General features: G+C 39.0%; 1 protein-coding gene across 1 annotated transcript in view; it reads right to left on the bottom strand.

Moving 5' to 3' along the window:
* Positions 1-22268, bottom strand: part of EGFL6 (EGF like domain multiple 6) — a gene marked incomplete at its 5' end in the record, with an annotated part of 45449 nt that extends 23181 nt beyond the window's left edge. Inside the window, 7 exons of the mRNA XM_084293230.1 lie at positions 3070-3192; positions 4633-4767; positions 8160-8279; positions 11529-11648; positions 14989-15081; positions 17226-17338; positions 22186-22268. Of these exons, the coding sequence (XP_084149356.1) occupies positions 3070-3192; positions 4633-4767; positions 8160-8279; positions 11529-11648; positions 14989-15081; positions 17226-17338; positions 22186-22268 (787 nt within the window). The remainder of the gene's footprint in view (positions 1-3069; positions 3193-4632; positions 4768-8159; positions 8280-11528; positions 11649-14988; positions 15082-17225; positions 17339-22185) is intronic.
* Between the last annotated feature and the right edge of the window lie 3614 nt (positions 22269-25882).

Raw genomic sequence — 25882 nt, 5'->3', positions numbered from 1 at the left:
CCTTTCTTTTATCAGCAGCACAACCCCAGGCACATATGCTGGGAACTGGAATAGGTTGCAGGAGCTGCAAATGCTGCTACAGCCTCCATCCCCCAAGTTCCCAGGGTGGTGTTATCAACCTATCAACCCCAACAGCAAAACTTCCTCTGGCTTCAGTGAAGCTGAAGGTTTTCCATGATTTTCTTATGACATGGAGAAAACCGAGCATTTCAGAGTAGATTCATACATCTAATTCATGTCTGGGTCATCTGTGATGCTCACTTATTTTGACAATTGCAGTATAAATTAACTATTGAAATACTTCAAGTTATAAGAACTGCCTCTTTTTCCCTCAAAGAAAGGAGGTGTATGTGGGAATGACAACCACAGAAACCAGTCTTTTTTTAGTATCACTGTTTTTTGGGTTTTATCTACCACTGACTTTTTCCCCTTTCTTACTGTATACCTCTTTCTAGCTAGTCCCTTGCTTTCTGACTTTCTGCCTATGGCTCTGATTTCTCTCATTACTGTGTGTTATTCCTCTATTCTCTCTTGCATTAAATTTCTTTTCCATTTAGTATGTTCCACTAAGTTTATGAATGCACAGCTTCTTCCTCTTTTAACCAAGAAATGAACTTCAGTAATTGGAAATATGACATGAGAAAGTATGCAGAGAGAAAATGAACAATGTAATAGGAAAATCAGCGAGAAGATAGAAATGATCCATCTTCAGCATTTATTTTTTATAGGGCTAGACATTAAAAAATGTATGATAGCCTCTCCATGAGCTAAAATATTTCCTTTGTTCATACTCAAGAAAGCATTCTTGTTGAATTATGTCTGCTTGAGGAAGCAATAACTTTGTCAAAAAGAGATTTCCCTTTGAAATTTTCTTCTCATTAAAAAAAAAAAAAAAAACAAAAACAAAAAAAAACAAGCCCCTTTGCTCAGAAATGTATTTGTTTAAGAATTTATCCATTTTGTTTTAACAGAACCATATCAATATGTGTAATGTGAATTTGCTCTAATATTCACCCAGGTCTCAAGCCACACTGCATCCTTCTGTAGCAGTAAGCTGCAGTGACAAATCACAAGGGATGTGGACTAGCAAAGAAACTGGCTCATAACTGGAATTTGAACATGATGAACCTTCTGAACAGCTCAGCAGAGGCATTCTGTTTCCAAATCAAACCTTCCAGTACTAGCCAGTTGTTGTTTTTTTTCCCTCATTAAAGTCCATTAAAGTAGAAATTTAACAAAAGTTTAACTTAGGAGTTAAACTCTGTTTTGTTGTTGTTGTTGTTGTGTTTGTTTTCTTTTGCTTTCACAAATACAGTTTTAGCCCTACTAATATATTCACTTGCTTTGGCTTTGTGTTTATCACATGTTAACATGCCAAATTTTTACAATGATAGGTACTAAAATAACTTCTGATGATAATAAAGATAGAAAACTCTTTGCTTGGCTTATCATTTCAATTTTCACTGGACTACTATAGATTTTATACCAGCTTTGGGCTTGAAAAGCTAACTCCATAAAAAAAAAGCATGTAACATTCAAAGTTGTGTGTCAATGCTGCACTAAAGGCATGACAATACCAACAGATATTGTAAAAAAAAAAAAAAACAAAAACAAACAAACAAAAAAAACAAAACAAAACAAACAAACAAACAAACAAAAAACAAACAAACAACATGCTTTGAATGAGAGAATAAAAACCTAAAACTTTTATGCCTGGAAGAATGCAGTATACTTTTTTACTTGAGTTTCATCAGTATACAGTAGGAAAAACAGCATATATACATATATGTGCATATATACAGCATGGATATATTTACACACATACATATGCATGCAGGTATACAGTTTTGGCATAGCACTGTCAAATCTTTAATCTATATTTAAAAAAAAAACCAACAAACTGAATCTACCTGATTGAAATCAAATGTTTTGGGTTGACCCTGACAAGGATCTTCATTTTTAGACGCTTAGTACATTTTTATAGAATAAAAATATTGAACAAAATATAAAATAACTCAGACCTGAGAGGAAAAGGGTACCAATACCTTTGGAGTTAGAAACATTGATTTCAAACCAATGCCCATACTGAGTGAATATATTTAGTATTAAATGCAGGGTTGATAACCCTTATTAATATTAAATAAGGGTTGATAAACTATCACAAAGATAAAGTGCTATTTCAAATGCAGCAAGTGTCAATATTGATGCAATATTGCAAGTTTCAACCACCATTATGATGAGAATTGGAATATGAATAATAGAGAGACTCATAGGGCATCAGAGATCATAAATAATAATAATACATATCTGATCAAGGATTATTTGAAAAAAATAGAGAAAAAAAAATTTCTATAGACTTTAGCTATATACGAGAACTTTTAAAATATATTCACATCTCTTATCCAAAAATGTTAAGCAGAACTTGGATATCCTCTAAGGAAAACATCTCTAGTGACATCATGGGTAAAATCTCTGCCAAGTTTAATGTAGACACTAAATAAGAAAGGTGCATTTTAAATATAAAGACAAGAGCAGCCTTTTCCGTCTTCCTTCTTGGAGGGTCACATTCAGGTAGAAACTGACAATGGCATCTTTACAGGAAATCTTTAATATTCAGTAGACAAACAAAGGCAAAATATAAGTGAAAATAATTTAGCACAGAAGTCATGGCTTTCCTACCTTCTCTCACTTTTTGCTAAATTAGATTAAAACTCTTCTGAAAGGAATTGAACAGCCCTCCAAGAGGCTAGCTGTGGAAGTTTGAGGAAAACATATAGTTTATGTTTTAAAGATATTTTTCTCTGTTCCTTCAGGCACAGTTATCTTCTGCCTTCTACTTGTGATTCCTGTGATACTATGGGACTTGGGGTTTCACAGGCAAAATTAATTTTAGCTAATAATACTTGTACTAACCATGCAATGACTCATACAATAAGTCTATAACTTCATGGAGAGGCTTGCCTTGGTAAGTATTGCAGTACTGCTCAGCATGACTTTTCCTAGAAAATGCCTTTTAAACATCAATTATGGGATCAAAAAATATAGCACTATATATCTGGTGGTACTCACCAGTACAGTCGAATCCACTTCCTTGGTATCCCTGTTTACATTTGCATTTGAAGGATCCCTCTGTGTTGAGGCAGTCTGCATGGAGGTTACACCTGTGTGTATTTGCCACACATTCATTTACATCTAGGGAAAGATATAAGTGCCTTAGTGAAAACTGCTGAAGCCTAAGCTTCGTGTTTGTGCTTACCATCTGTTTTCAAGTATTGTGAGCACTAGAGTTAGACCAAGGTGGGACAGGCAGCACTGGAGGCAGAAGAATTCACACTAGGAATTCTTCTAGTAAACACAAAGGGAACACAGAGATCTACTGAATGAGAACAGGATTCAAAGTATAGGTTGTACAAAGTGATCTATTAACAAAAGACACCAAGAGAACGTGTGACATCAATAAAAAAAATCAGCAGCTCTACCCCACTCTTTCACTCACTCTAGAAATGTAATTGAAACTAACAATGGGCAGGCCAAGATCTTGAGATTTTTTATCTACCTCTAGTATTCCACGTATATATATGATGCAACCTGAAAAAAAAAAGTATAACTAGGAAAAAAAAATCCGTAGAAAATACTATGTTCAGGTAGGTACAACAAAAGGCACAAGCATCAAGAGTAACTAATTTTGGTCTTCATTATTTTGTTACATCACAAGATGTTGCTGACTTCTCCCACATGAGGGAGCCAAGTTGTTGCACTCGTTTTTGCACCACTTGCATTTTACCCAGATTGCCTAATTTTTTGCAGCTGATAGGTCCTCTGTGTAAGTAGGTCAGCTAGGAGATACATAGCAGGAAGACTGACTAAAAGTTATGGTATGTCTGAGAGCAAGATTCACGTTTCCAGATAAAAATCTTGACTACTGAGAGCTCTCCAGGTTTTCCCCCATACATACAGCAGAAATTTTATGAAAATGTAAGCATATTTTCCAATTTAAAACTCCATTGGTCTGCTGACAAAGGGAAGCTCAAATTTCAGTGTCCAAAACCTGCCTTAAGATTTCCCTCCCACCGTTAAGTCCCAATCCTATTTTTTGTGGAACTGCTTGTTCATTTACTATTTTCATATATTTATTTCTTTATGTTCTGTACTGTCCATTCAAGCAATTATTTTTACAGTCATGAAGCAACTTGATTCACATTGCTGATTAACTACACACACACACAAAATAAGATCGTGGGACTGCTTCTTCATCACAGGTTGAATGCCGAGAGGATAAAACAGGCTCTTTAACTAAAACTGTCCCAAAACTAGTACTTCCTTGTAGTCAGTCAGCTGTTGCTAACATGCTACATGTCTTTGTAGATCTTTTGCACAGGGCCTAGAGATGATTTGGTACAATGAGGCATTTTAATTTGCAGGTGCCTGTGGTCAGGTTTTTCATAAGGCTACAGAGAAAACAAGGACAAAAGCTGCAGGTGCCTTAAAGAATATTCTTAGTAACATCTTTTAACCATTTCTGAGGCAGAACCCCTAGACTTGGCCAACATGCTTCAGGCAATGACAGGAAAAATGCATTATGTTGGAATGAAAAAAAAAATGGAGAAAGAAATTTTATGGGCTAAATCTTACCTACACAGTCATAATGGCCACTGATGTATTTCAGTTCATAACCAAGCTGACACTTGCAGTAGTAGCTTCCAAATGTGTTGACACATCTGCGGTTGAAAGAGCAGACAGCTTGGCCAGTGGAGCATTCATCAATATCTAGATGGGGAAGAGGGATACTGGTCATGTCCATGAGAAGGCAGAATGGGAAAGCAAGAACCAGCTGGGATTTGCACAGGAATGCTTTGTTCTTAGCTATCACAAGTTGTTTAATAAAAAAGTCCCATCATTCTTTCTCTTGAGGTTGTTTTTTGCATGTGGAAATATGAATGAAGCAGCAAAACATCCACTAACTTTATGGAAATTTTGAGACTTGGCACAGTAAAAGCTTGAGTAACTGGCTGTGGGGTCTCTGCTGGGGACAATGGTTTGCCCCTAAAGTCACAGAGCAGGGCAGGAAGGAACTAGAAAAAAATTATTATTTCTCTGAGAAAGGAAATATCAGAACAGTTTAAGAGAAAGCCTCAGAAACAGGAAATCAGAAGCAGAAATGAGTAGGAGCAGCAGCTCTTCCCACCGAATCTCTGCACCTTCCCTTGCTGGGCTAAGTCAAGATACAGACTCCAGACTGCAAGTGCTCCATCCTTATAATTCATCTGTAACTCTGTTTTTTTTGTTTGTTTGTTTGTTTTTTTGTTTGTTTGTTTTTTGTTTGTTTGTTTTTTGTTTTTTTTTCACCTATGAATGTGTTGAAGAGGGTAAGTGAAACACAATGGTTTGTTCTGCTCTGCAGGTTCAGGAGCAATGCAGCTTCTTAGGAAGATTAAGCTAAGACAAACAGCCAAGAATCTTCAAATGTTTATCTGCTTATAGTTCTTCTGTGACTAATACCAGAGTATTGAGAGTGTTTTATAATCTGTGAAGCATCTATTATGCTATACAGCAGGAATTTGCTTTCATTCTCATTCTAGAGATGAAGAGCAGATCACAGAAAAGAGTAACCTAACACAAATTGTGCAGGACGAAGGAGTCTGCTATTTCCAACCACGGGACATATCTTTTTGTCTGTTTTACCTTCTATCATTTATATCAGCATTCCTCCAAATCCATTTGGGCAGGCAAGGTAAACTCATTAAAAGAGAATAAAAATAGTTGCCTGAATAATTCAGGAAGAGAATCATTTATCTTGTTTATTGTATTTAAATGTATATGTTCACAATGTTCACCTTCAAGTAGCTCTTAAATAATTCAAACACCCGTTAGCTTGCTTGCTGATAGTCTGAGAGCCTTGCTTACTCAAAACAGGACATTTCCAATTACAAAATCATTTCATTTGAGAGAAAGGAATAATGTTCTCATGTTGGAGTTTTTATACTTTGGAAGTTGAGACAAGTATGCATATGGGTTTACTTTATAGATCCTAAGCATGAAAAAATAGTCTCAGGACACATGACCTGCATACATGACTTGATATTACAGCTGTGCGTTAAGGAGAACAATTCATATAGTAACTGTCCTTCTATATAGCAGCGTCTCTTGGGTCATCTGTTGTTTGAAGTGTTAAACATAATATAGTTTTGGCCATTAGAGCTAAAATTCATTTTCTGTGTTTGACATGTTAAACATCTCAACATCTAAAACATTCTTTAAAGCTGTAGATATCACTCCACCCGTATGTATTGGTAAGCAGCATCTGACATGGAGCTGCTAGTTATTCCTCCTTGCCTGTAAGCCACCCCTCATGATCTGGAGGACTTGTACTATTGTGACAGAAATAATATAACTAAATGTGAAGTTAGGTTAAGGGCATTTTAGTAAATAGTACCCATTCTAAAAACTTTTTTCCATTGTATTTTGGACAACGCAAATATTTCCCAGTTGCAATTTTCAATCTTCTATGCTTGCCTGAGTGGAAGAAATGTTAAAACAAAACAAACAAACAAAAAAAGAAAAACAAAATATCATTTTGGACCAAGAGTGTTACCCACTTGGAGGTGAGATCAGAAAAGAAAGGCTAGATTGGAAAAGAGGGAGGGTAATAAAGAAGGAAACAAAAAACACTTTCTGTATCAATTCTTTTTGGAATTTGGAATTGGTAAGATGCTATGAGTTAGCATTTAAAGGAAAATATACTCACTGATTCAAAAAGACAATTTGCATGTCAAGAATTAGCTAAAGTTATTCAATAGAAGTCTGGAACTGAAAATACTTGTTTGTCACACATGAAATTGCTACTGGCCCTGTTTTAAGATGAAAAGGCATAAAAGTAGATATTAAGCAGTATTTCCTCAAATGCACATACTTAAGCAGAGAGCATCTGGTCTGAAAAATGAAGGCTTTCATAGCCTTTCAAGTCTGTTTGTGATGACCAGTTAGAGGAACATTCCAGTTTTGGAAGGGTCTGTTACATGATGTCAGGGCCTCCCCTGTGTACTCTGTGAAGTCTTGGTTGCCCAAATCAGCCCCACCCATAAACAAGGAGTCCTATTTCAGCTCAGTCCTTGGCCTTGAGTCCTGTTCAAGCTGTGCTGTAGTTACACCCATTCCTAGCTCTTCCCTGTCCTCTGGAAGGGCTTCAGGACTACTCCGTAGGTAGTCCTGAGGTAGATGGTCTCCCGATCCATCTCCTGAATGGCCTCCTTGGACGTACATTGTAGCCTTATCTCCTATCCTGTGTTCCATCTGTGCTGTTCTTGACTGAACCCTCTGGACAGACACTGGACCTGATTTATCACCTTTCCTTGTCACTCACCCTGTTATCAACACCCTGGTCTGCCAGCATGATGAGGTGCTGTGGCAAGGGGCCCTGGTCAGTGAGGACACAGCACTGTGGGTGCTGGGTTCGCCTATTGCTCATCCCCCCCTTGAGGAACTTCCCTGCTCCTGCTACTCCCTGAATGCACTTCACTGCCACTACTTCTGTTGTTCATGGAGAGGTCCCTGCTTTGGAGGGTTTGTTTCACATTCACTGATGTTTTGAAATTAGTTTAGCTTCAGTGTTAAGATGGGTACCATCTCAGCATTGGATTGAAATGCTGTAGCACTGTCTTGTCAGATGCCAACATAAAATTAGTATCAGAGAACAAAGTGTTATGAAGTAATGCTAACTTCACCACAGGAAATCCCTAAGGTAAAATGACATTGAGACTTCTGTAGAAAAACCCAGAAGTTTGCATTGTAGGTTATCACAATAGAAGAAAGAAAGAAACATCTAGACACAACCCCAAATCCTATCATGTGCTGTGTTGGTAGGACAGCTTCCTGTGCTGTATGTAACAGTCTCTGAGAAACGGAGAATCTGTTAATGACTCCAAAACATGTTAAAACATTTGATTATTTATTGTGGATGGGACTAGCCCAAAGAATTACATAGCCAATGTTAATGAGAAGAATTATTAAAGAAGCATGCAAACTTTACATCACTCTGCAAGTAACAAGAAGCATGACTGAAGTCAGTGAGGAGGGCTAACTACTTATTACCCTTTCCTCAGACTGTTAAGGTTCTCAGGATCCTACAAAAAAGAAGCTGAGAGTGAGCTCTCTAACCATACCAACGCATGTCCTTCCATTTGGTCCCAACTGAAGGCCAGCTGATGGACAAAGACATTGTACCTCCTCCTTGACTTTCTCGCATCCATATTGGCAATTAACCATGGCACAAGTCCTAGAACCTGAAAACAGAATTTAAAAAAATAATGTAAAATCTAGGCTGGGAACACACATTTTATTATTAAGTTAGATCTGGATGAATGCAGAAAATTAATGAGAACAACAAAATTCCATTAATCATCAATCAAGCTATTTATACATTAAAACATTAATAACACAATTCAACAGCTCTTGAGATAGATCTTAAATTCTCCCTCCCCTTCACTTTGTTCTTTCCTTATCTGCCCTTATGACTCTTTTTTTTTTTTTTTTTTTCTTTTTTCTTTCTCTGCTACCAGTTCTGTGACTATTATCTTTTAGATTCAGAGAGAACTGGTCAAAGTAGAAAAAAAGGCTTTTTACATTTTTCATCATTACAGTTTTACCATACAGAAAACTGCAATTCAGTAAAGAAATATTTTTATTGCTTACCACTGACCATGCCCTTAGTAGACATTCTGATTTTAAAATTATTTAGCCTGATGAAGTTTGACACTGCATTTTACTTTAATCCTTTATTTTTATCTTGAACAGATACTTGAATCTAAAGAAGCACATAGTAGTCAGTACACAGTAGATTGACTATGAGCATAAATTATTGGAGATGATTTTGGTAATCCTGTAAATAGAAGAGTATGGGTCTAGATCTTGTCTGAGAGAGTATTATGAGAGGCTTGAAAAGCAGGCCAAATGTATTAAGTACGTAGGGAGATGCACCTGAAATCCTGAGGATATTCTGCAAGCATTAATGTTATGATGCCAGGGAGAAAAATAGCATTTGGAAGTGTTTTCTGGAGGAGTTAGAGATGTGTGCAAAGGAAGTATATTCCACTGTGTCGCTCTGGTTATCCATCTATAACTATATCACAAAACTGCAAGACCTTGAGTGCTAGCTCACCACCCAAGTAGAAAAATATATGGATTTTATTTTAAAATGCAACACATTCATTGATAGAAGTACCAGCAATTTCAAAATGGTGTTTAATTAAGTGTATAGAGAAGACAATAATGTGTGTGAGTGTGCATATATCTACAGCCACATTATTTTAATATATAATAATGCATGTTATTTCTGTTGCTATTAAAATTAATGTTAAACCCGTGGTAAAATTACCACAGGTTTATTTAATTACCACCAGCCTAAAAAGACTGGTTTGCTTAGACCCTGTGGATAAGCAATAAATATTTAAGACCAAAAATTCACTGTATTTGCAAAAGCATTTTACTTTTTTTTTTTTTTTTTTTTTTTTTACACAAATGAGGACGCACGCAGTAGCAGTGGGTAAGATTAAAAAACACGGACTGTAGATCATAATACTTTTGTCACATTATCCACCTCCTAAGTGGCAATAAAGAAACTTACTAAACATTATTCTTCTCTAATTGGTAATTGTCTGCTTTCTGTTATTTTTGAAATTTCCATTGCTGGCTATAGTTAGAATATGAACAGTTTAGATGAGCTGCTAATCAGATTTAGTACAGTAATTCCTGCAGAATTTGTGACTGTCTTAGGTACTAACCTACTATCTACCTGAAGCAATGGTTCTCTGTGGCTCAAAACCACATTCTTCTAATAACTTTCTACTTCTAGTGCCACGGTGTTTCGGCATGGTTCTGGAAAAGTCTGACTGCTCAGACAAGGTGGACTTCATCTTGTTAAGGAGATTTGCATCATGGAGAATTTGATTCAAAAGCACAACTCTGATTTTTGTACAAATTTAGTACAAATGCAAAGTTTTCTAAATCAGGAAACCTATCCTGAACTAAGACTGGATTAAAACTAATCCAACAAAAAAAAGGCTTGTTACAGTCTGGATCTAGTTTTCTGACTTGGTTCAATAGTGTAACTCCTGCTCAGAGGAGGGAGAATGACAGATGGATGAGACAAAGTAGGAACAAGCTCCCACTGGGCTCAAAGGGAACTGGGCTCAAAAGTACTTTCTTTTGACAGTACCTCTGGCTTCTGCCAACTTCAGCTGTCCATAAGACAGCAGCCTGACTGAAACCAGCTCAGTTCATTATGTCAGCAGATACACAAATTATCTTGGATGTATCCATTTCTCAGAGATCTCAAAGACCCCACAGCTGTTGTCTGCTGTTGAGATCCACCATGTGCTGCAGGGAAGGGGAAGCCTTCAAAAGCTCTGACCCCAGGCAACTTTCACAGCAATTTCAGTCTTCCTGCCATAACAGGGAGACAAACTAGGAGATCTGGCTTTTCTGCCTGCCCCTGAGCTGCTGACACTGCAGTCCTCTGAATGTTTGCCAAAGCTGGGTATTTTTCCAATTACCTCAAGACTGACATCAAACTCACCAGATGGACACCCTGTCTGGTGAATGGCTGTCTCCAGAGTTTGAAGATAAATAAATTCGTTCAGAGTTTATGGTTGTCTCTTATAACCATGGGAATGGCTGGGCTGCACCTGATATAGCTACATTCACAGAATCACACAGAATCAGACCTCTCAAGCAGATTGGTCTCAGCAGTGGACCAACTAGTTTCCTTGTACCACAGATGCATCTGCTTCAGCCCAGTAAACTCCAGAAAGGGCTGTCCCCATTTTACCTAGGGTTTTGTGAAATGTAAAGCTGAATTCACTGTACTATTTCAAACAGATAAGGGGGAAAAGAAAGTGTTTTCTAGAAACAAAACAGTATCATTGAAAAATAAGAAGCTTCCTCACATCTGAAAATCAGGTTGACTAAGAAAGCAGAATGCTTTCCTTTACATGCTGGTTTAAAGACAGAGAAAATAGGTAGAAACACAGTTCAGATAACCCTTAGCACAGTGGACAAATGTTTGCAAGAAGCCAGCAACAATTGTAGGAAGCATATTAGCACTGAGAGAATATAAGTTAGTCAGGGAGCACAGAAAGGTAAAGCAAGGATAGTGTTGTGAAGTTCAGCACAGTGAAGCGTAGTCTGTATTGGTGCTTTGCTTGGATTGATTCATTCATCCTTATTTGACAAATGAACCAGCACAGCTATGCACCAAGCTTATACAAACTGTCCTTCATTTGAAGTAACACTAGAGATTTTTACTTCTAGCAGGACAAAAATTATTTGAGCACCAAAAATAGTTATTACCTAGTTCACTTTGTCCATATACTGCCAAACAGAAAGCCTCTGTCAGCTGCTGAGAGCACCAAAGAGCTGAGGCAAGAATCTTATCCTGAACAAGCTAAATCCATTCATCACAAGAGGAAATTTTGCTGGGATCAAATGCAATTAGGTTATTTTGGTGTGCCTATCCTATCAGCTCTATTACTTACTTGCACATGTGCCATCTGGCATGAGCATGTACCCGTTGAGACAATAGCACTTGTAGCTGCCATGTGTATTCATGCATCTGTGTTCACAGGGACGTGGTTTCAGTCCACATTCATTCAGATCTGCAGAATTCATTGGAATTAGAATACTGCTGGGTTTATATACATATATCCATACATATAGGCTGATAATATTGCTTAATGCCTTTAATTCCCCACAGTATAACAACCTGGATTGAAAACAAGCCAACCCCTTGCAAGATGAGAATTTAGCAGACCATCTGGCTGAAAGAGTGCTAGGAAAACTAACACAGAGATTTCTACACCTGAAAAAGTAATGCAAACTCTGACCCCATCTGGCAGCTTGTTAGGAAGGAGTGGAGGGGTGGAAAGAGAATTGTAGTTGCTGTATTTTTCTGGATTTCTCTGATTCTAGCTGGATATTTCAGCCCTCCAGCTGACCTCTGTACTAGAAAGAGTAAAACTTTATCTGCAGCTGATTTGCTGTTCCTAGTCTAAAGTGAAACAAACAAACAAAATATATATATATATATATATTTTTTTTTCCCCTAAGCTACACATTGGCACCAAGGTTATCAGGGCAGGGACATAGCCAAGATGAAACACAAAATATAAAAAGAGTCACGTGACATTAAGAATAAAAGTACAAAACCCTCAAATTCTCAAAATCCAGAGAACAAAAGCATCCTAACTCCTTTTTGCAGTCCAGGATTTAAAAGGCTTTGCAAGACACTAAGTTGATTTCAAATTCTCAATAGCTTTATTTCCTTGGTAGAAAACCAGAATCCTAAAAAGCTCAATTTATGTGGTATAGGTATCACTATTGTCAATGGTATTGGTTCTGTAACAAGGGAACAGCATCTGTGTTTGTGACTTCTGACTGACACCTCTACCTCTTATATTTTGACACCTGATTAGCAAACAGAACTCATTAACAGAATACACCAGCACATGTGGCCCACTCAACAGGTGCTTAACAGCACATGGCCAATAATATAATTTCAGTGAAGACAACTCTCCTAGCACTTAGCTTGCAGAACTCCAGTTTTAATGGGAGAAGCAGCTGTTCTCATAGCTATGCACCCTGCAGACCAGAAAAAAAAAAAAAAAACAAACAAACAAACAAACAAAAAAAAAACTCCAGACCATTCAAAGCATAAACTTTGTGCTAGTTATAGATGTGTGTGGAAGTATTTGTTACAGCTCAGTTCAGGGAAGAAAAAGAGGGTTGCACTCTGCTATTTAAATATAGAGTCTGTTTGAAAAATGACGACATATCAACTTGCAAATCACATTGGGCTTTCTCTGCTACTGAGCCTCCACTGAAAAACCAAGATTCTCGTAACAAAGAAACTAGAGGTGAAAAAAGAAGTCATTCCACTTAGACCATACATTCTGAAAAGTGCTTAGCTACACCTATATTGCACAATGCACAGTAATGCAGAGATAACATACACAGCTCTAAAAGAGAACCTATGGAGATAACGCTAGTTTAGCTCAGACTCAGTGGCAGACTAATAGAGTCCCCTTATCGCTGTTATTTTAGTTAGCTCATGTTGAGCTTGCTCAGCCTGGCATTCTGTTGTAAGGTCAGACCAAGGCTGTATCTGCCTGTAAATTAAAGAGGCTCTGAGCTACTGGAACATGAACACCTATATGGCAATACTACTGAAATAGCTCCTGGGCATTTCTTGCTTGTGCCTTGCTAAAGAAACCTTGCTAAAAATTTCTTGGCCATACTTCATAAGATCACAGAATCACACAGAATTTCTAGGTTGGAAGAGACCTCAAGATCATCGAGTCCAACCTCTGACCTAACACCAACAATCCCCACTAAACCATATCCCTAAGCTCTACGTCTAAACGTCTTTTAAAGACTTCCAGGGATGGTGACTCCACCACCTCCCTGGGCAGCCTGTTCCAATGCCTAACAACCCTTTCAGTAAAGAAGTTCTTCCTAACATCTAACCTAAAACTCCCCTGGCGCAACTTTAGCCCATTCCCCCTCATCCTGTCACCAGGCACGTGGGAGAACAGGCCAACCCCCACCTCACTACAGCCTCCTTTAAGGTACCTGTAGAGAGCGATAAGGTCGCCCCTGAGCCTCCTCTTCTCCAGGCTGAACAAGCCCAGCTCCCTCAGCCGCTCCTCATAGGACTTGTTCTCCAGGCCCCTCACCAGCTTCATTGCCCTTCTCTGGACCCGAAGTAGATAGAACAGCCCAGGGAGCTACAGGGCAATTTGTACATGCAGGTGTATACAGAGCTTCCATGAAGCCTTAGACTTTGAATCTACTGCAAGTGCACAGAACTGATCTGCTTGCCTACGGAGGGCATACCAAATCCAGCTGGAGTGACTGCACAAAAAACAAGCGGGGGGCTTCTCTGTTGTCTTTTGGTAAAGTTGCTAAACCATGTTGGAGGTTAATCTTGTGGGTTTAGAGGCTGAGGCTGTACTGGTAACCATGGATTTATTATACACAACCAAGGCTGCTGTTTGTTCTCTAGGAATATCAAGGGGCTGACTTCTTTCCCAGTATAAATAGTGCAAAAGATGGAGCTTTCCAAATACTTAACATTATAGCTTTATACCATATTGCTTGAAAGATATTGTGTAGTAAGAGGGTTGTTCTGACTCACTAAGAATTCTCTTATTTTTCAATGTCAATGTAACATTTTTAAGCAAAGACTGCAGGTGCTTAGGAAGGTAGCATCAATAGACCCATCCATTCATGTGGCTCTCATTCCACGCTTCACTCATCTGCTGTGCAGTAGAAAGGCCTCTCCATGCAGCGATCTGCTCCTTTCATCAAAAATCATACAAAGATCATATACTGGAACAACAACAAAAGCTGAGGCGTCACCAGGGTGTTGGTGGAAATATTTCAATGTCTAACTGCAAACTTATGCAGGTAAAGTGGTGCATTCAAAGTTTCTAAGTATGTAATTGTAAAGAATTCTGTGTTCTCAAAAAAAAAAAAAAAAAAAAGTCTGCATATGCAAACAGATGGCATTGGCCCGGGCAGCTTGAGAAATAACACATCGAGCATGTAATTGCCTGTCTTTCTGAGGAGGTTAGTTAAGTAAATAGCATGGGTTTTTAGTTAAAAAAAATAACATGGGTTCCAGATTTGACTTCTGGCTCTTCCTTTCCTATATAATCTCTCTATGCCTTAATCCTCTGACTATAAACGAGACAGTTTGCCCTTGTCACCCGTCTGCAGGAGATACATGATATAGGATCAAACTCCTGTTTGCTGAAGGAGGCTTACAGTTTGCATCTCCAGTATCCCTGGCAAGAGCCTTAAACACTAAGCTCTGCTATGTAAATAAGAAAAGATCTTGTTCTACTATTTTGGAAAATGACACAGTTCTTAATACATGACAAGAAGACAGAACATCAGCAGTCTGGTTTCTAGAGTTATATTCCCATGAGCACAAACCTTGATTACAGGTTTTCCCTGTAAATCCAGGAAAACATTTGCATTTGTTTGGTCCCATGCACTCGCCATACTTGCAGCCATGTCCACAGATAGCTGGGGGAATCAGGCAGAGAAAGAAGAGAGAGGAAAAAAAAAAGTTAGAATATTCTATTTGAGAACTATTTCCCTGTTTATTTATTGCAGAAGTTCAACATCTTCCATACCTCTACCTCTAGTTTGAGCATGGTAGCTACTGATCAGTGCATTATTTCTGCTGGAGAAAAGGTTTGATAGCATGCATTACATGAACACGTGCTTTTCCTAGTTTATAAAGACCTGGAAAAGAAGGGGCTCCTTCTAGCACCCTCCCAAATGCTCCTTTCTGCCATGGTTACAACTTACATTTAGTTTTGTACTCTGCTTTTTTCCTATTTTCAGGAAGCCATATGTGAGAAGCAGCTAGCCAGCAGCTTGATTTTCTATACTTGGAGCAGGGAAGAGGCAACAGCACTCTACTGCAGCCACAGAAGACCCTAAAGTGGTTTTCTGCTCTTGGATCTCCTCTCTTACAGCTGAGAACATGTCCATTTCATGGTGGAATACCCAGAGTACATCTGTCAAATCAGACAATTGTCCTTACCACACATCCCCATATTTACAATTGCATCAGATTTACAATGACTTGAAAGGGCTGGGCTTAACCTGGATGCATTAAAGAGTAGAAGTTTTCTAATTCTCATCATTAGTCAGAAATTAAATGCTAGCTCTTATAATGCTAGCATTATAATTAATTATAATTAAAGATTAATCCTTGATCTTTAATACTTCCTAAAGTCAATGTGATGATCAAAATGAGTGTTATCTGGAAAAATCAAACTGAACATGCATTTAAAGTAGTACTAGCTCTAGAAGAACAGCAAAAGAGTATGCACCAGTATGGGCATCCAAACTACCTCGTGTAATTAATCTGCTTTCTAAACTACAGGAAATAGGAAAATCATAGTTACTATATTAAAATTCATAATCAAAATTCATCCTGCTGAATTCAAGCATATTCTCCTACATTTAAAAGATTCATTCAGAAGCACTAAACCACTGGCTCTGCAGATTAGCCGTAGTTCAACATTGTCCCTTTCCCTGAAAGTGAAGTGGCATAATGAGTATTAACACTGAAACAGAGTACAGCACTACATCTAGATTTTCAATGCAGTTGTACATTGCTGTTGTTTTAGTGAAATCTGCCAAAGAACCACCTTAAAAACCTATGAAAACTGGTTTCTAGTAAGAGGGTAACCTTTTGCTTTAGAAGAGACCAACTTAATTCCACTAGCTCAAAGTTACATTTGCCGGTTGTCCCTCTACCTATTCTTTTGCACCAAAATGAATGTACTGTTAAACAATGCAGAAATATTAGTAAGTGTATTGTTCACTTCTTTCTTTTTGTAAACTGGTATGCTACATATACAGAGCAGAGACATTTTGGCACCTTTCTGTTTAAGGCATCAGTCAGCAGTGAATAACTCCAAACCTCTATTCAAATTCACTAGATATACAATGCCAAACTCCAGGGCAACGGGTGCAACATCTGAGAAAGATTCCTAAAATACATATTTTAGGATTTTGTTGTGCTTTGCCCAAGTAGAGCTAGAGGACAATTCCATATCACCTTCTCCTTGGGATCTGTAGACCTGTAACAAATTAGAAATTTCTCAGGAGTCATTTATTTTTTTATGAAGCCAACAATCCACAGACCAGAATGCTGACCAGCTACCTGAGCTCAAGCCAGGTGCATTTATTGCTTGGGTTTTGTTTGTATTTTTAGAAAGTTAAAGTTTCCTGGTTCTCACAGGCTGTGTAGTTTTGAAGACAAAGGATACCAATTGATTTCATGGGTCCATATGTAGCACCAGAAGATGCTGCATTTTTGGCATTTATTTGACAGCTGTAACAGCACAGGCACTGGCAAGTTCCAATCTCAGCCAGGGTATGCAGGAGGTTAGCACAGATGGCCACTTCTGGACCTAAGAGTTTTTAAATCTGTATTTTATGTTTGCTGTTATTTACCTAAAGCTCTGCTTTTTAAAGGAGATGTTCTCTCCAGCATGTTTTTTTTTTTCATTCTCCCACCCAAGTGATAAGAGACTTCACTCCCTCACGAGCTTTCCTTCTGTAACTTCTGGCAGATTCACATCAAGTCCTTTTATTAGCACCAAGTACACAGCTATGGAGAGGAAACAAGCACAAGCTGTTAGCATTACCTTCACAGTGGCCCTTATTGTTTTTTTTCCAGCCATAACAGCAATCCGTCCGAGAACCATAGCGACACACCCCAGGCTGGCTCACAGTCACCAGCTGCCCATGAACTCTTGAGCTGCATAAGAAAGGATAAACACTAGCTCCAGCAGGCAGATACACTTCAATCCATTTCTCCCTATATTTCTTTGTGCATTTTCCTCATGTTTTATCCACTGTCAGGCATTTTCATCTCAATGACCTCAAAGCATTCAACAGTCCCTTGGCAGGAATACAAAGTTGCATTGGTTGGAGAAAGGGGTGATAGGAGCATCTCACCTGCAATAAAACAACCCTGCAACTTAAATAACATAAATCCTTTCTAATGAGAAACATGGCAAAGAAAAAAAAACAGGTCCTCTGCTAGAATGAGTCTTTTTAATCTCAGTGAAGTCAGTGGGAATACTGCAGCTTGCATCAGAGGAAAAATCAGGACTGGATATATGCTGCCATACCTGCTCAGCTCTGTTGCTCTGGATGACAAATTATTCAGCAGAAAAGCACCTTTCTAAACATCAGTCATCCCCACAGATCCAGTGCCTTGCGGGCTTTCAGCCACTGTGTAAGTGCACATTGATTAGATAAGTGCAGATACTCCCAGGCATTCAGGTTGCACAGGACTCCCTGATCGTACAAATGTTAATTTAATCTGCCAGTACAGCCAGGTGGTTCAAAGTTACTGCGTGGATAACAGCTGCAAGTGTTGGCAGCCCTGAAATGTTAGCTGTCAAAGTCATACATCTGATGGAAATCTACAACTGTCCATGAATTTCAAGCTTAGTCTATGCAGCACAGGGTGCTGTGACCCTAATTATCTTCCTGCTCCGCTTGCTATTACTTCAGTTGTCTATATCCTCCTGTGCTTATCTGTAAGGGTTGCACTCTCACCGGAAGCGTTACTGCAAACATCACTAATGCATACTATTAAAAAAGTAAATATATACAAAGGTACAAGATGTTACTTCAGAGTTGCCTTTAGTGTGTGTTCTGCTTGCATCCCCAAAAAGACCCCTGAATTCAACTGGATAGTGCTATGACTCCCCTGGAAGGTTAAAATGCCTAAAGCTCAGAGGAAATAGAATCTTATTACTTTCCAAGAGATGCTCATTTCCACAGGAAGACAAGCTAATTTAGTAATTTTTCATTTAATAATTCAGTTCAGAATCAAGTACATGAAAGCGTCTTTACAATTTATATAATACCCACAGGGTTTTGGTACAAACTTCTCTAAAAACTGGAAGATCTTCCATAATACTGAGAACAAAATGAGCATAGCTGAACTTTACAGACACTGCCACGGACAAGGTTTTTCTCTTGTTCTGACTTCCAAAACAAGCACCAGGCTAAAGCCTACCTTTGGCAGTGGGAAAGGTAAACTGGATCACTGAGAGCCCACCCAGATACCAAATTCTGTGAGCGAAACCAGTTTTGTTAGATTAGTCCTTCCATTGCTGTCAGGGCTTCAGCATTTTGTACAAATGAAAGAAATAGGGTAGACCCTGTCAGGGCAAGCAGATGCTTTCAAGGAGAATGTCAATATGAGTTTGCTGGACATTACTGGGAGAAGAAATGCAAACTAGAGGTGTCTGATCCCTCCCTAAATGGTATTTGTGTAGGAGTTTACCTATAGTACCTAGAAGCCTAAATGAGATTGCTGTGCTTGGCACTATCCACTCAGCATGAGAAAAATGCCTGGCCTCAAATAACTTGTAGCTTCAATTTGTGAATGAAGAAGAACTGCGCATGTCATCTGCAAGACCAGTCTTCATTTCTAGTGAAGGTCTCTGTCCTCAGACTCAGAAGCTGGTGCAATAGGCAGCAAGTGGCTTACAGAGTGCTGAAGCAGCAGAGAAGTAACTGATTTATGTGGCTATGACATTGCTGACACTAGTAGGATGGCATTTAACAAAGTACATTGAAGATGAATTATAAAAATTTCTACAATAAGCCAGGGCCTCATTAGTTAGGATGACAAAGAAAGAGCTAGCCATGCTAGCTATCACAAGATCCTTGTGAGCCACAAGCACAGGTATTAAAAAAATAAAAGGTGGGACCTTTGGATATTTCAGTCAAAATTCCAGTCGCAATAGGAAAGTTTTACTGCTGCTGTATCATGATATATTATGTACAGCTCTCAACATCCATCCAACAAACATCTACATGTTTGACAGCTCAAAATCAGAGAGAGAAAAGCTTGTTAAGAGAGAAACTACTATAAAATCAATTTGTTCTTGTGCTACTTTCCCTTGTGGCTTTGAGTTTGGCATAAGATTAAGAACACAGCCATGCACAAGCTTGAGAGTCTTGAAGAGTACTGAAGAATTAGGAGGACAATTCTTATCTAATTTTCAGAAGATATGGAGCCTTTCACAAACTTAGAAAGCTGTGATGCTGCCTGTAACGATACAAGCAGGTCTGAATGAAGTCATGTCCCATATTTTTATTCATCTGCTACTGAAACAAATTGTTCCTCTACGAAGTAATATGAAAAGCTTGAATTTTATCTCAAAAATAAGTTAGATTAATGCACAGCAAAGCAATCAGATGCTGGCCAGGCCAAGGCAGATATATAACTCCATACTTACAGTGACATGAGCAGCAGACAAAAAAAAAAAAATGGGTGTGTGATGTGAGGGCAGACCTTAAATTACTGTATGTTATCTTTGACCTCTTGTAGTGGTTTACTTAATTTGATATAAAAAGAGAAAACTTAAGTATTTATAACAAAACACATTTAAAAAGTTTGCTTGCTCTACTGATCAAGTGGCTAGAGACATCTTCCAGTTAATCTAGGTTGATTGATATGGTAGGACTGATACCCGCAATTGCTTAAACACACACCTGCAAAGGAAAATATTACAAGTGCAATAACTGGTGAAAGAGGGAATAAAGCACACCTGGATGCTGGAACTTATTTATTCAACGGACTCCCTCTGCCACCCCACAGTATTTTTGTTGTTTCATTCTATAAAGTAAGAAAAAAGCTTTACCTTGCATCAGCTTCTCAAAATTAATTTCCGACCATGGACCAATACAAGCTACTGTCTGCATTACCAATGGGCAACCAAAATTTTCATATGTGGTAACTGGGCAGATGGCTGTGCTGCACTGTAATCCTCATTAGCAGCCATTATACCAGTAATGACTAAAGTAAACAGAAGTAAAAATCCCAACAATGAAAAAAGGGACCTGTCACGTTCTCCTGAGTAGTGAACGTGAGTGATCTATTCCCTGTCTGACCAGCACTATATGACATTTACAGCTGCAGAGGAAAAGTGAGCATGCCTTCAAAAGGCTGTTTTAACAAGGCAGTTAGGTAACAAAAGTCATTTATGGTTTGAGTTAAAATAAAGTTGTTTGTCTTCAGGTCCTATTAATTTTCTGTCTTTTACTAATATTTTCTGTGTAGAGGAACGTTTATGAACTTTTTTTTTTTTTTTTTTTTCCTTCAAGACAGCTGCTGAATAGATTTAGTGCACTATTTCCATAAGATCTCTACAGGATACTTTTGGTCAGCTCCTGCACACACAATAGCTGCCTGCTGCTGAGAGGAAAAAAATTCTGTTGCATTCTTAGCAACTTCCACTTAACTTCAAAGACAGGATATTACCCCTTTCTTTAATTTTGCCTCTAAAAAAATCTGGACATTGTTGCTAGCTAACAGCTAGCACCAGACCTCAAATTTTGACCAACAGGTGTATTCAGAACAAAAAGATGGTTTCCTACAACTTAGCAGTTTGTAAAGAATTCCTAAAAAGTCTTTTATGACTGCATGCCGTGCAGAAATAGAAATGAACATTTTGTCAGATGACAGCACAAGCATTTTGTTTGCTTGTTTGAGTTATAAACATGTAATGGTATTAAACGAAACCAACATGCATCACATATTATCTTTTAATGACTTAGATATCCCTTTGGTCTGTTTCAGGCACTCAACAGTTCTGCTTTACTGCGAGTCCCTTCCAAAACACCAAATACAATTTAGCTTGGGTTTGCAGAAGTTCCTTTAAGTCCTCCTGTGACCACCTGACTCCTTGAAGGAAGGGCTCAAAGCAGAAAAGCTAAAGGTCCAGATGTGAAAGCCGTAAGGGACAAAAATAATCACATTTAATTCATTTTTTTCTAAACTGATTTTAGTTTCTACTGTTTCCCTGTCCCTTCTTCCTAGCTATTCAGAGACAATATTTCTTTGTTCTTTCTTTGCTCTCTTATATTAAAAATCTCTTATCATCCAAGACTTGCATCAAGATGCTTCAAATGCTCCTCTTCCCCCTTCCTCTCAAGGGGAAAGGGGGAATGACAGTCTTGGTAGAAGACAGAGATACCATCATTCAATATCAACCAGGACATGACAGGCTGTAGAACAACCTTAGGCAGGGGTTCCTGTAGGGTTTTCCAACTAACTGTGAAGCAGCATCATTACTTTTTAATAAATACATCCATCTTTGCTTCAGGTAACTCCCGGTTATGCCTTCTTACGACAGAAGACGCCACTTTTGCTTTGCGGTTTTACACTTCCCAAGGTGTTAGAAATACAAACACACAACATCTCACGAAGATGTTATCTCAAGAACACGAGCATTTAAGTGGGGCTTGGCTTTGAGAGCAAACGCGTTTTCTACAGCAGCGGGTTTGCGGTTCATATGCTTCCAGCTGCTGAAGCGCCGACGGCTCGGCAGCCCTGGACGTGCTGTAACAGCACATTGCCACTTGCTGGTTACCCCCATCCACCGTCAGACCTGACAAGAAGCAAACAAGCCCCCCAACATCTGGAGGACCATCCCTTACTGCCGTGCGTTGTCCTCCTAGCTACCCCCAGCCGGGGGCTGCCGGCGGAGGTCGGAGCCTCTCTGCCCCCGCTGCCGGGGGTCGGGGCCGATCCTCTCCTCTCCTCTCCCGCTCCCCTCCCGGCCCGGCCCCGCTCACCTGCCCGCGGCGGCGAGGAGGAGGAGGGCGGCGAGGAGAAGGAGGAGCAGCAGGAGCAGGGCACCCCCGGGCGCCGGCACCATGGCCCGGCGGCGGGGCAGTAGAGGCGGCGGAGGCGGGCGGGCGGCGGGACGGGGCTCATAAACCTGCCGCCGGGGGGCGGGACCGCCCGTCCCGGGACCCCCGGGCGGGGCGAAGGAGGGCCGGGGCCGGGGCGGCGGGGAGGGGGTCCCGGGTCGCCTCGGTGGGGTGTCCCCGGCCCTGCCCGCACCTCCGAGGGGCGCCCCGAGGGCTGGTTTGGGTCCCGGTTGGGGGGTCTTAGATTCCCTGGAGCTGCTGAGGTGGCTGCCCGTGGGCTCGGCTTGTTATTTAAGCGGCTACAGCTAATTAATAAGTTATTTCTTGGTAGATAGTCCTTCGGCTTTGGCGTTGCTGCTCAAGGTATTTGAAGTGCCTCAACGTGTGTATCCTAGGGTAACGCTAGGGGTTGGGGGGGATGGGTTTCGAATTAGACAGGCCTTTTTATCCAGATTAATTAAGAACTCTTTCCCTCTTGCCTTCTTGCCTTCTTTCCCTTTTTCCTTCCCTCTTTTTCTTTCTTTCCAGTGCTGGAGAAGTGTGGTAAAGTGACCAACATTTGTCAGCCAATTTCTTTTTCTTTTGGTGCAGTATTGGTAAGCTATGTTCTGTCTGCGTGGCATCCCTTGATGCTTTCCTCCCATTATAAAAGTACCCAGCAGGAGAAGATGTCTTTTTTTTTTTTTTTTTTTTTTTTTTTTTTCCCTTTTGATACAGATGTTCACACTGATCTACCTGCTAAACACTTTCTTGTGTTTTATTGTGTCAAAAAGTATTGGCTCTATTTCCAGTTCCCAGAGCCTAATAGGAACCATTTTCCCAGTCCCAACCCAAGATCTGGACAACTGTCCCTTCTTAAAGCGACTTTTTTTTTTTTTTTTTTTTTTTTTTTTTTGACAAAAGGGAAAGCAGAGGAATAGGTGGCTTACCTGGCATCACCCAGGAAGTCAGTGGCATAAGAAGGAAGACAGATCTTCACACAAGGTCACTTGCCCTGGGTCATCCCATTCAATTCTGAGAGTGTCAACCAGCATTCGTCGGCAGATTAAACGGGGATGGTTGACACAGTCAACACAGCTAGCTGTCTTAAGTCCCCAGGGACTGCCTGGAATGATGAAGGAGAACATTTGTAGGCTGGCATGTTGAATTTAGCACATGTCTTAGGGCAGTTTTTTCTTCTGTCACCTTTACCGTGGGAATGTCCAAGAAAGCTGGGATGGCAACTCTTTGCAATCTAAAATTATCTAAATTGACATTTTCTTGTGTTGTCCATCCACTACTGGTTTTAAGTGTTTGCCAAGCTGTCATCCACTGCTGATTTCTTCAGACTCCTGAAACTACACATATCCCCTCTTAAAACAGATTTAAGTCATCTTAGAGAGTGAAGCAGTGGAGCCAAGTGGAACAGAGGAGAGCGTAGAACAGTTGGGTCTACCAAAAATAGGGAATTTAGTTACAGGATTCAAATTATATGCAAATAAATAACAAGAAAAGTGCTATGCTGATTATGTGCTGTATAGAATGGTACAGACATACTTTTTCTGGCTGCTGGGCACAAAAGCTGGTTTGCAGCTCTTCTCCTGTCTTTCTGAGATGCCATAGTACCTTGAGACTTGTCTAGTCTGTTCATTAGATTTGCCTTCCTTCATTTTAGTTAAATCAACACTGTGTAGAAAGGATTCCAATTACTTAGGTCTGTATTCAAAGACACATGGTTTTCATTATGCACATTTATTACAACAAATGGAAATGAATGTATTGTTTGACGCTGGACTTGCCATTCAAATATCAATCAGTATTCAAGACAAGTCTTACTGGTCAGAAGAGAATTCAGTTCTGAATTTTATTGTTTGTAGTCTAAAAGCTATAATTATTTCCTTAACATCTTTCTTTTTTTATAAAGAGTGGCTTGTGGATAGATAATAAATGATTACCTGAAACTCTGTCCTTGATTTAGAACAAGAATTAGAGAAACAAGAACAAGGGGTTTCATAGAGAATGCAAATATTTGCTAGGATATTAATATATCTGCATTCTTTGGCCATCTTTGGCATGATTCTGAGCTTTCCCGAGATCCACTGTCTCATGGCATTTTTTGTATAATTCCCAGACTGAAAAATTCTCAAGTCTAAGGTCATTAACTCAATTTCTGAAAAGATGGGACAAAAAAAAAAAAAAAAAAAAAAAAAAGATTTTATTTACACTTGTTTTTGCCTTAAGCATCCAAAAAGTTACGTGCATCTTTGCCACAGAAAATGTCAAGGCTCCATCTGTACTTTCATTACCTGTGAATCTGAGAAACTTGTTAAATTATAATTGCGTGATCTAGTTATAACAGAAATGGAAATTTTAGGAAATCAGCTGGAGTTACAGTGTGTGAAATGATCTCCATTAGAGTTTAAGAATGCTGATTTGCCAATAGAAGATTGTGGGTTTATACTAGAGGAATTCTTGTCTTGCTCTTGCCACTCTCTATTCTTTATTTATACTGGCCAATGTGGCAGATGCTCCTGTGCCCCACGGTGCAATCCTGTAGGTTGCTCCTACCTACCAAAGGTCACATCTGCAGCTGGCCTGAGAGCAGCACAGCCTCCACACATAGCTTCTGCTCAGCTAAAACTCCGGAGCCTGGTCACTTGCTTGCTGTATAAACCACCTCACTGTTGCCTTGCAGAGAGAGACAAGCTCACTGTAAAACTTTACTCAACTACCAAAACATTGTTGCTTGTCCAGAGTTTCAACAGGTTGTTTAAAGGACAAAAGGAAAAAACTTGAATTTCTTTTGGTAGTATTTCTGCCTTCTCTTTGTTTGTTTCTTTTTTTTTTTTTTTCTTTTTTCTTTTTTCTTTTTTTTTTTTTTTCTCCATCCAAATGCACTAGCATAGTTCTCATTTATGATTTATATACTTTTATTTTATTTTTTATTTTCAGTAGTTAGGGATTGTATAAGAGGAACCTGAATTTGGGAAGACATTGTACCAGCTTTTCAGTAGCAGTAGAACTGGTGACATAGCAGTCCACAGCAGAAGAGCTGAAATGAGTCTTTAGTCCTTCTTTTGGGGGATAATTTTAGATAGAAAGGGAATTTTAAAAAATAAAAATAAAAAAATGGAAAGAACAGCACGTGTGCTATTGCACTGTGAGGTAATAAAAAGGCTCCACCTATACTTTTTTTTTTTTTTTTTTTTTTAAGTTACAAGCAAATCACAAGCTCAATATAATTTCCTAACATAACCATTTTTTTTCCTTCCTCTGAGTATGAAAAGTACTACTCTGGTAGAAAGTGAAGAAGAATCAATAATGTTGAGAGTTTGTCACAGTAAATTGAGGCAGGCTGCACTGAGTAAATAACACACCAAAATGTCCAACCTGTGTTTCTTACATACTAGTTTTTAACTGGGCCACAGCCAGAAGGCATTTGATGGTTTGATATGTTAAAGAAGAATACCAGCTGAAGAATGGGGTACAAGAAGTTCATTATTTCAAAATACATTTATATGACTGTAAAATATAAACAATTTTACTGCAAAAATTGTGTTTTTTTGTTTGTTTGGTTTTTTTTTCAGTTCTTTGGAAAATGTATAATTTAAATATATGATTTAAAGTTTAATATGCATTT

The sequence above is a fragment of the Netta rufina genome, assembly GCF_964035555.1.
Source record: "Netta rufina genome assembly, chromosome: 1".
In the NCBI taxonomy this organism is placed as follows: Eukaryota; Metazoa; Chordata; class Aves; order Anseriformes; family Anatidae; genus Netta; species Netta rufina.
This window is presented reverse-complemented; position numbering and strand designations above follow the sequence as displayed.